The sequence below is a fragment of the Porites lutea genome, chromosome 1 (assembly GCF_958299795.1).
Source record: "Porites lutea chromosome 1, jaPorLute2.1, whole genome shotgun sequence".
NCBI lineage: Eukaryota > Metazoa > Cnidaria > Anthozoa > Scleractinia > Poritidae > Porites > Porites lutea.
The window spans coordinates 23,873,960-23,889,073 of NC_133201.1; the positions used below are offsets into that span (position 1 = coordinate 23,873,960).

General features: G+C 36.9%; 1 protein-coding gene across 1 annotated transcript in view; it reads right to left on the reverse strand.

Moving 5' to 3' along the window:
* Positions 1–14,963, reverse strand: part of LOC140926598 (uncharacterized) — a 51,673-nt gene extending 36,710 nt beyond the window's left edge. The window contains exons 1-3 of the mRNA XM_073376326.1: positions 14,868–14,963; positions 12,537–12,795; positions 10,969–11,070 (exon numbers count right to left, since the gene is read on the reverse strand). Of these exons, the coding sequence (XP_073232427.1) occupies positions 10,969–11,070; positions 12,537–12,795; positions 14,868–14,963 (457 nt within the window). The remainder of the gene's footprint in view (positions 1–10,968; positions 11,071–12,536; positions 12,796–14,867) is intronic.
* Positions 14,964–15,114: the final 151 nt, after the last annotated feature.

The window sequence follows — 15,114 nt, forward strand, 5'->3', positions numbered from 1 at the left end:
CTAATACCTTCAAGAAAGTGTACTATATTAGAGCTCTGCTTTCTGTATAACAGAACAATTCTTTGTTTAAATTGTGTTGTTCTGTCAAAAACAACAAATTTAACAATGTTTAGAGCTGCAAGATACTCATATTCTTCAATTTCAATATTTTCTTTTCTACAAATAGCTAAACTACAAAATTTGTCAGAATCATGATCTTGCCTGTGTAATGTATATGTTGACAAACTGTTTTTTATTTCCTCATCATCTGTGTGACAAAGAAGCTGGGTTTCAGTGAGCAATATTAGATCACTGTCATTTATATTTTGATCAAACTTTAAATCTATGCTGTGTTTTACAAGAGATCTGATATTTAAAAGGCTTATTACAAAACTCTCCTTCTTGTCCTTTCTCACTATTGCTGGCATTTTAAGACAATTACTTTTTCTCAATCTTTCATACTCTTCATGTACCTTTGAATTAACCCTAACATTACTCCTTTCAATTTTTCCAAGGATATGCAAACCCTCTAAGGATTTACATCGACTTAGCGCAACATATATCTGACCATAGTTAAAATATTTTTGGCCTTCAAGACTAAAACTGACAACAATTTTATCTAATGTCAAGCCTTGAACTTTATGTACAGTACATGCCCACGCTAGTGTTATAGGGAATTGTACTCTCTGAACTTCTTGTGATGATGGTTTTTCTGGTTTCACTTTAAATCTTGCTAATATTCGCTCAATTGGAACAAATCCATGTTTTTTAGCATACTGATTATTCGATTTCTGAAGTAGATTTTTGCCAGCTTTGTCATCATCAAACTTAACATAAATCACATTTGGCTTCTGGGTATTGCAATCCACATTTATCCTCATAACTGTACCAAGCTGACCATTTATTAATCTGTCTGCAATATCAATATTATTTGTTAACATTATTCTTGCCATTTCTTTGATCTTAATTTCAAAATCAAGGCCACCTGTCTCAGATCTTGGTCTTGCAAGTACATTACTAACTTCTTGTTCAGAAACATTTGGTGGATATTGATCTGCTGCTCTTAAGTAAAATAAACACTTGTTTATTTCTTCTAACCTTCTATTGTTGTACTTCAAAACTGGATTGTTCTCAGCCCATACATGAAGCACATTAAGTGGATAGTTATAATTATGCAATGAATTTATTGCCCTAGACTGAATAAGCTGAATGTCTTCATCAGTTTCAGACCCAATTCTAAACCTGTTTAAAAGTGCAGTAAATTCCTCATCATCTTTTTGTCTCATAATTTTTGTAAGCTCAATCATTTCAAATACATGCCATGGATGACACACATTTAATGCAGCGTCCTTGTAATCCTCAAACACAGGTTTACTGCGTATTGGCTCAAGCTGAAATAAATCACCAAGTGCAATAATACTTTTTCCACCAAACAAAACTGATGGAGAAGTGGCAAATATTTCTTGTAAACGCTGATGAATATGAAGCAATGTAATATTTGATACCATTGAAATCTCATCTATTATTATTAATTTTAGCTCAGATAACAATAGCCTCATCTGTGTCTTTTTCTGATCTGACATAGCAGATAGTCTATAACCTGAATTCTTGGGAATTGAAAGACCACTATTTATAGTTGTGCCTTCAATGTTTATTGCAGCTACTCCAGTAGGAGCTAGAAGTAACACTATTGGTCTTTCTGGATTAATAGGAGCATACCTAAAGGTTTTTATTGCAGTCTGATATATAGTTTTAATCAAATGACTTTTGCCACAACCTCCGCTTCCACTTATAAAAGGATAAATTGGTTTCACTACCTCTGGCCTCAAGCTGTTCAAATTTTTCATGCTATTTCTACACCAACAAAATACCATATCAAACGCTTGCCGTTGCTCATTTGTAAGGGACCTTATTAATTCACGCAATCCATCATCAGAAACTTCGGTTGGTTGATTTTGCATTATTAGTGAAATTCCATTTTTATTAGTATTAATACTTTTACATTCTAGACCAAAATCTGAAGGCGATTGTTTACTGAAAGAATCTTCTACCGACAATTCTTCTTCAGTATCTAGCCGCATATCTTCATTTTCCTGATCATTAATACAATCAAATGACCCAATATTACTGTCATGATTATTTCTTAGCCATTCTAGTGCCTCAATAACTGCTTCTGCATCAGGCTCAAACATTGCTCTATTACGTTCAACTATAGCTTGAACATCTCCTTCATAGAACTTTGAGGCATATGTATCTTGTTCACCACGCAGAGTTCCTTCATCCCGCCATGGATAATATAACATTAACAAATGATGAAAAAACAGCTCAGGTTCCTTTCTTTTATTAGGTGTATGAAATCGAATAACTGCTTTAACTTTTCGACATTTCATACTCTCACCAGTATTCATTAATTTTATTTTATTTGGCAATAATGAATCAGTGTCTGTCTTGCTATGTTGATTTTCAATTGCACTGTCAGTAAGTACTTCTGGTTGAGCATCTCCTGTTTCATCACAACTCTTCTCTTTGTATTCCTTGTAGTAATATGCTGCAAATTCTGCAAGGCAGAGATTATTCACAGCAGAAATTGAAGCGGGTCTAATACTGTAACGTTCAATAATATTTGACTTAAAAATATCTGTACTATCATCATCAAGCTCTTCAAGTTCCTTCTCTGTCTTTGCAAATCTAACTCTTTTATCTGGTACATTTGTATTAACAAATATAGTTTTCGGAAAAATTTTCCTTAACCAAAGTTCAGGCATACATCTATACACACATTCTTGTGAACTTACTTCTCTACTAGACAGAAACGCTGCACCAATTTTTCTAAGCCCCTCTCTGATGCTTAAGTTACCAGCCTTACTTTCTTTTGCTGCAGTCATTATTGCCTGTGAACATTCAGTTTCATCCTTTGTGAAATATGAGCAAACATAAGTTACACACTTGTAATGATCAAACACAGGCTGCAAATCAACATTTGCCCTAAATCCTTTTAAGCCAGCCACAAAATAGTTATTAACAAAACAGCTATTAAGAGGTCTTTTTAAGTGCAACTCATAATTTGCATCTGATGAAATTGATAGAGCTGAGTAGTATTCTTCTTTACTTATACCAATAGAATTAAAAATATCATTTTCACTTAGTGACGAATCATATGTTGATAGACTCGGATTTAAAACCTCATCTACTTTCTGTTTTACTAAAGAAAGAATTTGTCTTCTCTTTTCTAACATTTTGCTCTTAATAGTTTCATCAAGATCCTGAGGAAGGGGTTCAGCAAGAATTGTTTCTTCTGTAAAAAAATGTCCAAAATTGAACCTACATTGCACATTCTTGTACTTTCTACAGCTTTTGGAATGCCTGTGCAGTTGGTACATATTTACTAATTCATTTAATTCATCATCTTCTTCTTTACTGGGGACAAATGCCTGAACATGTCTATCTATATAATCTATATATGCAGATTTGTTGTCACTGTCCAATCTTGGACAATCTGATGTCCAAATTAACGCATGTAAATGAGGTGACCCCCTCATCTGAAATTCGATGCGAAGAGCATAATACACTATTTTACCTATTGGCTTTGCATCAGATAGTAAAATTTCAGTAAAAAACATTTCAACCCGATACTGAAAATGCTTGGCAACAATGACAGGATTCAGATTAAGCATTTCACATCTTTCATGATACGATAAGCCATCAACTTCTTCATTTGTCATAGTTTTTCCTTGCATCCTTCCAATAATTTGAAACAGTTCTGGCCATCTCAGGTCAGCGCATGATAGTGTCATAAACCATGTTGGAATCCCAAGTTGTTTTACCATTCCAAGTACTTCATACATAAATTTTTGCCAGTATGGTGGACTTCCTCGAATTTGTTGTAAAAACAGATATGCTTGTTCCTGACAAATAAGATTTCGTAACATGTCTGGGTTTGATTTTAATTGTGATGCAGTTACAGGTTGACCACGAACTTTTTTTAGAGCAATATTAATACTATCTGATATTTTCCTTTGTTCTATTATAAATTGTGCAAAAAAAAGATACTCAGGATTACTTGCAAACCTACCACTGTAATGTAGCAGTCGTGCATTAAAATATTTAATAGGAGATAATTTCACTTCACGTTCACTTGTGTATCCAAATCTTCCTTTAGGAAACAAAACTGGAAATGCTAGTTCTTCACTATGTTTATCACTAAAGAACGAAACTGGTTTTTTATCTTCACCAGGTGCAATACTGTAGACTTCTTTTCCTGCTGACTGTTTATTCCTATCTATAATAACAGGATAGTTGGGAATTCTGGATTGTAAACATGTCTCATTTGCTGAAGATTGATACTCACTTTGTGGATCATCATCTTCTTCATTATCACTTACATCATCGACTTGCTCATACTTTTCAAATTTTCCAGCATTACTGTTAACATCTCCTAAGGAAACAATCTCTTCGGTATTCATATCCTCGCCTTCATCCTCCTTTCTCCAATCCTCCAAACATGTAAACCTACCATCAATATTACTGAGATCAACCTTAATCTTTTGATATAAAGCATTATAAGTCTTTAACCAAATTAAAGCTTCTAAGATTAACTCAGGTCTCACAGCTTGAAAATAGACATGTCCTTTAAATTCTAATTTTCTTTTCAGTTTCAACATTATTATCCCTGACCTTTCAGAAGGACGAGGCAAAACAGCACATGTCTCATCACATTCAACTGGTACATTGCAAACAGCACCTTTAATTTTCCTTTGCTCACCCTTCGGCATAATAACAATTTTTTCAAACACAATTCGCTGAGCTATCAAAATTTGCTCTAATTTTTCCAGTACAGCAAGTTCTCTTGGTACCTCATCCACATACATGTTATTTACTACAGCCTGACATGGAACTTTATCAACCTTCACTTTTGACTGACATGATTTACAAATATATTGTCTCCCATCAAATGAGGTCTGCACAGTAAAAAATTCTTGACACAAATACTTATTTGCACAAAACATAACCACTGATCTTCTGTAAAGTAATCGGTTACACACACAACATATATAGTACGGACCTTCTCTGATTTTCTTTTTAAACTGTTCAATACAAAAACCTATACCCTTATCAGACTGTCTTTTTGGCATGTCATCACTAACTCTTTTTTTCTTTTGAACAGATTCCATTTCACAATTCTCAACTCCACTAAGCCAATGTTTTCTTACAATTTCTTTTCTTTGATCGCTTTCAACACTGGATGAACAGAACATAAACTGTATTTGATATGGCACTTCTTCACAATTCCACTTCATTTCTGCGACTTTGCATATTTCTTCAACAAATGAATCTATTCCCTCAATACCTTTGAAATGTCTTACAGCAGGTGAAAACCTCTCATCATATGCCACCAGAGAAAATATATTTCGTCTCCCTTTTTTTACTGTTCGTTTCTGAACTACACAGCCAATACAGTACATTCCAAGCCACAGCAAAAATCCTGTTACGCTATCACAATACCTTGAAATCAACATTTTTAGAATGTATTTGCTCTCACTCAACTTACAACACAAGACACCACTGCTTCCAAAATGAATTGTACAATTTATGTCGACTTCACTGATAGTCACTTTTGAAGGAAGATCAACTGGCATAATGTGCCTATTAATACCCATATTATTGTACAGTCTACAGCCATTATGAGCAAGAGAAACTAAAGTCCTCGAAGTCCAGTACCCACAAGGATTAATAACAGAGTAACACATGGCATAAAATGCTATAGCAGAGCACTGTTTACAAGAACATACAAAATTATTATTCTTCAATACACTACTATCTTTAAGAAGATTGCTTGAACAAACATTCTCTTCAAAGTTGTAAATGTGGATACCTTTAAGCTCATATATCTCTTGATTTCTATATAGACTCTGAAAATATTGTACTAAGTTATCAATAGATGGTATTTCTAACAATACACATTTCCCTTCTGGATGACTATTACCATACACATCTCTAGCATGAGAATCAAATACTTTGAATTTTCCATCCTCAATGCTATAGATACCAACACCAATTATTCCCACTGTTAAAATAAATAAATTGTAGTCCAGAGACAACAGGGTGTTAAATGCTCTACCCAGTGGCATGCAGTACTCATATCCCTCAATTACAACATCCCCATTAATGTTACCGCTATAACTTTCACTGTACTCCAGCTGAAAAGTTTGCTCACATAGTGTAACCATTGCTGGCAATTCTGTAAACATTAATAACGATTGTCTCGCCAGCATAGACAAACTAGTATATAATTCATTACCAAAATTCAATATTTGAACCATATCATTACCTGAATTAATCGTTCTTACCTTACTACAAATAAGAGCACACAAACTCATTGCAATACACTGCTGTCCAGCATTTTCCCCAAACATCGCAACATTCCCTTGACAATATGGTGCACTAATTGTTTTTGCAGCATCTACATTCACCAAAGAATTCGTAGGTCCTGGATTCTTTTCGATATCATTACAAAGCTTCAATTCGTCGCAATTAACCCTATGATTTAAACTTGTATAGTTACTTATTGGAAAATTACATGTACACAAAGGCAAATACTTCCTTAGAATTTTATTTTCATATTTCATTGCACTTGAAAATCCTCTGCTTTCGTACTTTGACAGCAAATACATCTTTCTTCGTTTACCAACACATGTTTGACTTCTCCCTCGAAAAAACCTCACATTCTTTTTTCTATTCCTCTTTAACCAACACTTAGTACTTTTCACATAACCAAAGATTTTCGACGACAATGGAGTATTTTTCCGGATACCCTTCCATACAAAAACTCTTACATTTGGCTTTTTGTGTAGCAAACTTTGCAACTTCTTCACCGGAAGCCTGCTGGGTGCGTAACAGCGTCGCGAATAACTGTGTAACCGATTTCGATCATAATTTCGGTAATAAATAAATTGCCCACGACGAGATCTCAGTTCAACTTCCTTTATTTTCTCTACAAGAACACTTTCCTTATGTACATTTCTCTCCACAGCTACTTCTGTCACATCACCAAACTTCCTTACAACAAAACTTGCTGATAATGCAACATCTCGACGCGGGGAGTAGTTCATGTACAAAATTGCACAATAAATCATTAAATGAAAAATAATAACACGCAATGCAAAAATAACTATAAAAACACTTACACTTCTAAAGAAAAGTAAAACAAACAAAATAATTATAATCCCTGTAACGGTTACCAAACCACGGTAAATGCCATTTCTTTCCCCTTGTTGACAATCTATCGCTTCGTCTACACAAAACGCAAACGACCGCAAGTCTTTGTTTCTCACAACTTGACTAAAAAAATGACTCTTGCTACTGTCATCTCCAGTTTCACAAATCTCTTGCCCCTTCAACTTGATACACATCTCAAGCTCTGTAGGCAAAACTTTGTAAATGTCACTTCTAGAGTATTGACTTTCTAACAACTCATTTCGCCTATTTGACAGCTCTGACTCTCTCAATAATTTGCTTTCACTAAGTTCGCGGACCAGCCCATTCCGAAAACACTCCATTTCAATTTTTAGTGTGGGCCTACCGCGAACAGTCTGTGAATCTGTATGTGAACTCGCCATATTATACAACATAGGTATTTCGACAAAATACTGACAGGTTTCTCTTCCGTTCCTCTCCTTCTAATTGACGCTGAAACACACTTCCACACTTTGATCCCAACCTCTGCCATTCACCATCGACAAATTTCGGATCGAAAAAATCCAACTCGTCCCTTATTGGTTTATCGATTTTGCCCTACAAAACTGAACCAATCACAACATGAAAACAAAGACGCAGCAAATTGAAATGACCTCTTAGGAAACAGGCAGTTCAACTTCTCTGTCTCGCATTGGTACACTTCGATCCTCTGCCAATCATCTCTGCACAGACAACAGTACTTTCAAATTCACAGCGTTTTTCCCTCTAAATAGCAATTCACGTTTCCAAATATGTATTGCTAAACGTGTTTAAGTATTATAAAAACAATTCCCCTGAAAATTCGCCCAATACAACTGTGCAGGAAAACAACAACTCGATTAACGTTGACATGCGTTGCTCAAAACATCTCTCTTTAAATTCGCCATTTACATGTAAATTACACATGATTAACCGAGTCCACGCTTATAGCGAAATTCGTTGTATCGCGCCCTGCCTTTTGCATATTTTGGGTTTTTCTGTTCCGTGAATCATCTGAGCAGACCTCTTACGAAACAAATCTTTACTAGCACCAGAATAGCCTCCCACGCAAACGTTCTTAGGGACAGGAATGATTGCGTGACGAACCCGTAAGAACGTCTGCGTTGGAGGCTTCAGTTCAAAAGGTCATGGTTTGTGATTCGTGATTGGTGGATTTCGATCCGTTTTGTTTCTTTCTTGTTCGGCAAGGTTCGTTGTTTAACTTTGCTTCGCACATTTTTATAATCTTTCTCATTCTTGTTACTTGAAAAAATTAAACAACCTCTGCCTCCTTTCGACAAAAAATCCACTCACCATTGCAATTTCCTTCGCTATTGTTGGGCAGCTAGAGTCATTTTTAGCTCAGCTGGACGAGCATGTTACATTGTCATTTGCATTAACCCCACCTTCACTAAAATGATTGACCGAACAGAAAAACCCAAAATCCCTTCTAAGTTTGCAAAATTAGACTACGAGCAGCCTCTCTTTTTTCTGTAGTCCGTCGAGCAAAACGCGACATACGCAAATGGCCACGCGCGTGACTGATGGCGCGAGGCGGGAGAGTAGTCTCTTTTTTCTTCTCGTGCTGCCGCCCTCGTTTCGCGTGTTCATTGCTCTCACTAAATCTGAAGAAAAAGAGACACTGCTCGCAGTCTATTGCAAAATACGCAGCGCGATACAACGAATTTGGCTGTAATTTTCAAACCCCTCCTATTCACACTTCGGCAAAAATACCCCTCGTATCACCTTCATTTAAGGCTCCCTTACATTAACAACAAAGAAACTATTTAAAGCCACACATCAACAATCAGAAGCAATCGCGAAGACTACTTTGTCTAATTCTCCCCATCATTACATAAAACAACAACTTGAAAATACAATCAATAACAAGCCCTCACAAAACAACAGCCTTGCAACCACCTCCGCCACTTTTGTTTTAATTACCCCACCACCTTCACCTGCACATTTTTCACACTACAAATTTACCCTACGTCGCACTAGCCCAATCCCCTAACAGCTAATCTCAGGGTGGCGTCAAATCTAACAGACCGCGTTACAGAGCCCACGTTCAAACCCCTGCCAACGAAAAAATAATATTTCCTTCTTCCTCAAATATATTAAACAACTCGAAGTTATCTCGACATATCTCGAACAACTTCCGCCCTGACCTCGTCGAATCGAAAACTCACCCACTTTACATGCCCAAACTCATCCCAAAATGGTCCACTTTCATACATTCGCGAATCCTTAACTTCGCGCTACACCGAAGCAACAAGCCGAAAAGTCACGAACTAGCGCGCCCAATCTTGTCCCGAAACTAGTGCATCATTTCATAACTATTTTTCATATGCCAAAGTACATTGGGTCCCAGTAGCGCAATCGGCTAATCCCTCAACTTAGAGTCTCCTCTGATCTGACGGGTCACACAGGCGAGTCGGTTCAAACCCCGGGAAAGCCAAAATAATAATTCTTTCTTCTTCGTAAAAGGTAAAGAATAAATCAAAGAAATCGAAGTGATCTCGAGATATCTCGAATTAATTCGGCTCTCACTTCGTCAAATAGCCGAATAAAACCGAAAACCTACAGACTTTGCATGCCCAGTCTTGTCAAAAAATTGTAACTTTGATACATTCCTGAGCGTCGCGAAACCTTTACTTCGCGCTCCGCCGAAGTAATTACACTTAGATGTTGTAGTCACGATCGTGTTTGAGCTAATTTTATGAATGAACAAACTCAAAACAATAGACAGAGAAGCCGTTTCTTGAAAGTTTTTATTCAAAGTCCAAAAAGTTAATCCTTTAAAGCAATTCGGAAAACACTATCTGGATCGTGGATCCGTTCACGCAAGTGAAATCGGCTAAGCACATGGCAAAATTCAACTCAAAATCCATCTCAATTAATCGGGGCACATTTTATAATTTTTCTTTAGCGCCGAAGAGAAAAATTTATAAAACGTCTATGAAACATTTAAAAATACATAAATTCCCTTTCAAAAACGTAATTGTCTTGGCCATAGAGTGCAAAATGTACCTGAAAATTCAGCCAAAACTTCGCTGACTTGGTTGCATTTCAAAGCAGACCATGGGCTCCGCCGTAAAGAAAACAAGGTTGAATTCCTCGAAGGACGATTTCTTGATGAAAAGCTTCCCTTTCTCCACAAAAAGAAAGCTGAGCATTCTTTTGAACGTTCTCTTTCCATTTTTTGTCTTTTAACGGTGTATTTTTCACCTTGAAATGCAGAACTCTTGTCTTAAAACATCTGCATGGTGATCGCGCAGTAGCCATTTTGTTGAAAATGGGTATCCGTCACTAAGGTTTCCAAATATGGTCAAAACGAATATTCACGAGCATTGAACGCGAGTTACACGTTTCAACCCCTTATGGGTTTCTGGTGTCATATAACATACTCCTATGACCTACATGTGCAAGAGATAAACACTACTAAGACTGCCTATGTTTGTCTTACAGATAGTTGACTGTGTAACAGAGATACGTGCTGTGTTGTTTATGCACTGTTTAATCCTTAACCCTGTAAGTCCCAATGGTGACCAACATCAATATTCTCCTAACAATATCCATACATTGTTAAGAGATTAGGTTATGAGAATTAATAATATGGTCAATAAAGAGAAAACACCTTGATCTTTTATCAAATTCTCTTAACTCATATCTTAAAGGAAATGTATGGAGACCAGTTGGGAGAATTTGTATTTGGATATTGGGACTTAAAGGGTTAATTGAATGATAATTTCTAGGAAGGATGTTACTGTGAATTACCATCATTGTGGTCATCACCATCCTCTTCATCTTTTTCTTCAGTTGGTGGTTCTATGTAATCATGATCAATGTCAGAAAAGTCAGATTCATCTGTTCTCAGGTCTGTTAATGAATCAACAACAAAACACAAATTAACAGCTACTCAAACCAGTTTGCACTTAACTATTTCAGCCGCGTTTGCTTACCTATTTTTAACAACTATGTTTTGCTTGCTTTTTTTTACTTTCAGTTACATGTACATGTACAGTACATTATCTAGCGCAATAAAAACGAAATAAGTCACTTGGGCACAACACAGTAGGTATCCACTGAAAAAGCATGAAACAAGCAAGAAGGCGGGATAATAGACAAGTTCTTTCTTTCCCGACACTTTTCTGGGGTAAGATGAAGTCCAATTTAAAAATGAACAAGGCAAACATTCATACTTTGCCATATATATTTATTCATTTTCTTTGTGAGAATCAGATCAGATCATACAATAATGTACATGTAACTTCCTTTTTTTCAAATCTCCTTTTTTTTAATATTATGGACACAGCCACATAATAAAAATAATTCTGTCAATTATGCCCCACTAGATGTCTTTTCTGTAGAATGTGCTTAAGCTATGGTTGTTTGGTATTGTATTGGTATTGTGAAGTTCTCTGCAGTGTGCAAAACTGATCATTTTAAAACTTGCAGCTGTAGCTGACTTGTAAGGAATATTTCAATTTCCAAACCTGAGTATCTTTTCAGAAACATAAGAAAGTTACCGTATTTATTCGACTATAAGCCGATCTCGGCTATAAGCCGAGACCCCAAACTTTGAACGTGAAGACTCGGCATAACGGGAACCAAAAATAAATCGAAAACACCCGGCTATAAGCCGAGACCCATTTATTATTACAAGACTGAATTGTTAACTACGGGAAAACCTAACATTTTCGGAAAAAAAATCACATTGATTGTCATAAATGAGGCTTAGACGATAACACACACGCGCGTATACAAGATATGCAATGGTGATTTGTTATGCAAAAAGCTTCCGTCTTAGAAAACACACGCGAATTAATAAATATTACCCGTAACTAACTATTCAATTGAAAAGCAATGAATCACAACTTAGATGAATTAATGTGATCCAAAAATGAATTTGAAACTAACTGTGTTGTTAAGCGGCATCACCAGTACCTAGACATCCGTAGCGTCTATCAAACAATCTCGTGCTCGATATCGATTATTTCAAGTCAAGTTGTCATCATGCCCAAGGCACGTCGCACGTCATACAACCTCGCGCTTGAACTTAAAATAGTCGCCGAAGCAGAAGCTGTTGAAAATAACTCTGAAATCGCCAGAGAATATGGCATCAGTGAGTCCATGGTCCGTCGCTGGAGGAAAGATCAAGCGAACCTTTTTAACGGCGAGATTAAATTGTCAGCGAAACCCGTACGGAAGAGCCTTACTTTTGACACAGATGCTTTCACAGTTCTTTAAACAATAAATAGATAGTGTCTAATATCTGGATCTGTCCCAATAAAACAACCACTAGTACAGCAGTGAACATGTACAGTGTAAGCTATGGTGCTTACCACACTGGAGTCCATTCAAGGTGTGTTTTCTCTTCAAGCTACTCACAAACCCAGCCACTGCCTGTTCATCTGCTGTCTCGTATGCAGCAGCAGCTGCTCTCTTTTCTTGAATGTCTTCCATAAACTCATTGACAACATTTTCATCAGGTGTTTCATAAGTACCACCTGCCTCATCTGTAGGAGCTCGGGCGGGACTGTGGGCTGATGATGCACTCTTGGGTGGACTTGTACCAATACATGCATGAATATTGAGATTGGTCTAGGCAAAAGGAAAGAGCATATGAGAGCATAGTCAAGTGAGCGCTCAGTGATGACCTGTTAATGGGCCATAATTGTTAGTTTCACTATACAATGTACAATGTATTACATGCCCTTCTTTGTTCATTTTTTGCCTTCTGTATTTTTTTCTTCTACATATAGGTTTCTTTTTCACGCCTCTGTATCACTCTACTATAACGTACATGTATGACCTTCTAAATTATACAACCGGTCAGTGTAAAACGCAGACTGCGGACCAGGGGTAAACTGCAGACTGAGTGTAAAATGCAGACTGCAGACTGAGAGTAAAATTTAGGCTAGGGGTAAAATGCAGAATTAAGATCGACTACAGACTCTTTAAACATTTGTGCTCCTTCTTCTCCACATAGGTGAATTATAGCCTTAGAGCAGGCATTTTATTGTATTGAATCATTTTTTGACTCGCCCCAACTCTCGGTCAGTCAAAAGTCCAAATCGATCGCACAGCAAAATACGCCTGCTTTGCAGGCTAGGTGATTAGCCAGCTGGTATCGGTTACACACCTTGTGCACACCTTCCTTGTCGAAGTACATTGCACATTCGCCAGAAGTTTCAATGAACGTCCGAACAGCTTATGTCCGCCTACCTTGATTTGCAATACTTTCAAAGAAGGTCATCCAAATTTCCTGCAGAACATCTCTTTTTTTTTTTTTTATTTTTTATTTTTATTTATTTATTTAATATGTCTGTTTATTTCCTATAAAACTACAATTACACAGTGCATACTTACTATTACACTAAGAATACTAAAATAAACTTACTTACACACTTACGCAGTAACCAAAGCATAACAATTACACAGTGCCTACTTACTAAAGTAAACTTACTTACACACTTACGCAGTAACCATAGCATAACAATTACACAGTGCCTACTTACTAGTACACAGTATCTTAAAAGTAACAATATAATGCAACGACAATTATAATAATACTAAACCTAACTTATAGAAGCACAGAGCCTCCTGCAGAACATCTTTCTTTGTTGTTGGAATGTTTTACTCCCATTTTTATCGCCATAATTCTTTCTGTACAGTATTTTGGGTCAGCAGCTTTTATTTAAGCGTAAACATCGTATTGTACCAATTCACGGTCACGTGTATCGAAAACTGGAGCTTGAGGTCTCTCGGACAATGGATATAGAAAGTAAAGTCTCTCTATTATCCATGCTCGGACTAAAAAAAAAAGGATTAAGATTGAGATTATGTTTTTGGGTCGTCGACGAAGTTCCAGAGAGGAATGACTGGATTTGTGAAGCAGATATATGTCGTCAAGTAAGTGTTTGTTGAAGTGTATTTTGCGGGATTTTATTTGCCCATAAACCCTTCCGCGACTACAGTTTATGCTCAGTCTGCATTTTACCCCAACCTGCATTTTACTCTGAGTCTGCAGTCTGCATTTTACACACAGTCTGCAGTTTACCCCTGGTTCGCAGTCTGCAGTCCGCAGTCTTCATTTTACACTGACCGATTATACAACTGTATATACCTTGTATACTAATGGAGCCGATTCAGCACAAAAAAGCAAGTATATCTACATATACAGCATGATAATAAATAATGTATGCACGCTGTCTCAAAATGTCTGTAGGATCTGTCCACACACAAAATAACAGAAAATTAATGTGATTACAGCTGTTTGTGTAGCCTAACAAGCGAGGTATTTCCAGCGCAATTAAACAGCTGATTTGGATGGGCTATATGGAGTCATTTCAATCATGAAATCTGTTATTGAACCAAGAATGATTCAACAGTGAGAAACTACATGTACTTAACAAATCGATCACAATTTCCCATGGTCTACACTCAGCCTGCGTTTTACTCTTAGTCTGAAGTCTGCATTTTACACTAAGTCTGCATTTTACCCCTGGTCCGCAGTCCGCAGTCTGCAGTCCGCAGTCTGCGTCTTACACTGACCGAATTACAAATAATTATTAAGCTTATAATATATTTGGCAATACTTTGAACTGCATTCTCATTTTCCCTTAATAGCCCACCCACAAACTTATTAGAAGCGGTTACATACGCCAAGATACCTTCCCACGTCGAAGCACGTCTGTAGTGATCACTGCTTCCATTTCTTCAGCACCTTCGGCCAAAATAACCAGTGCACTGCCTTTTAGATCCGCCATGTTGGAAGAGCACAACAATGTAGTACCCAGGGCCCGGTTGCATAAAACCTGCACTTAAGTGCTCACTTAAGTAGGTAACTTACGAATCCGTTATGGGTACACTTAGGGGTGTTGGATGGAGCACACTTAGCACTCTCGTAAATTTCTGTTT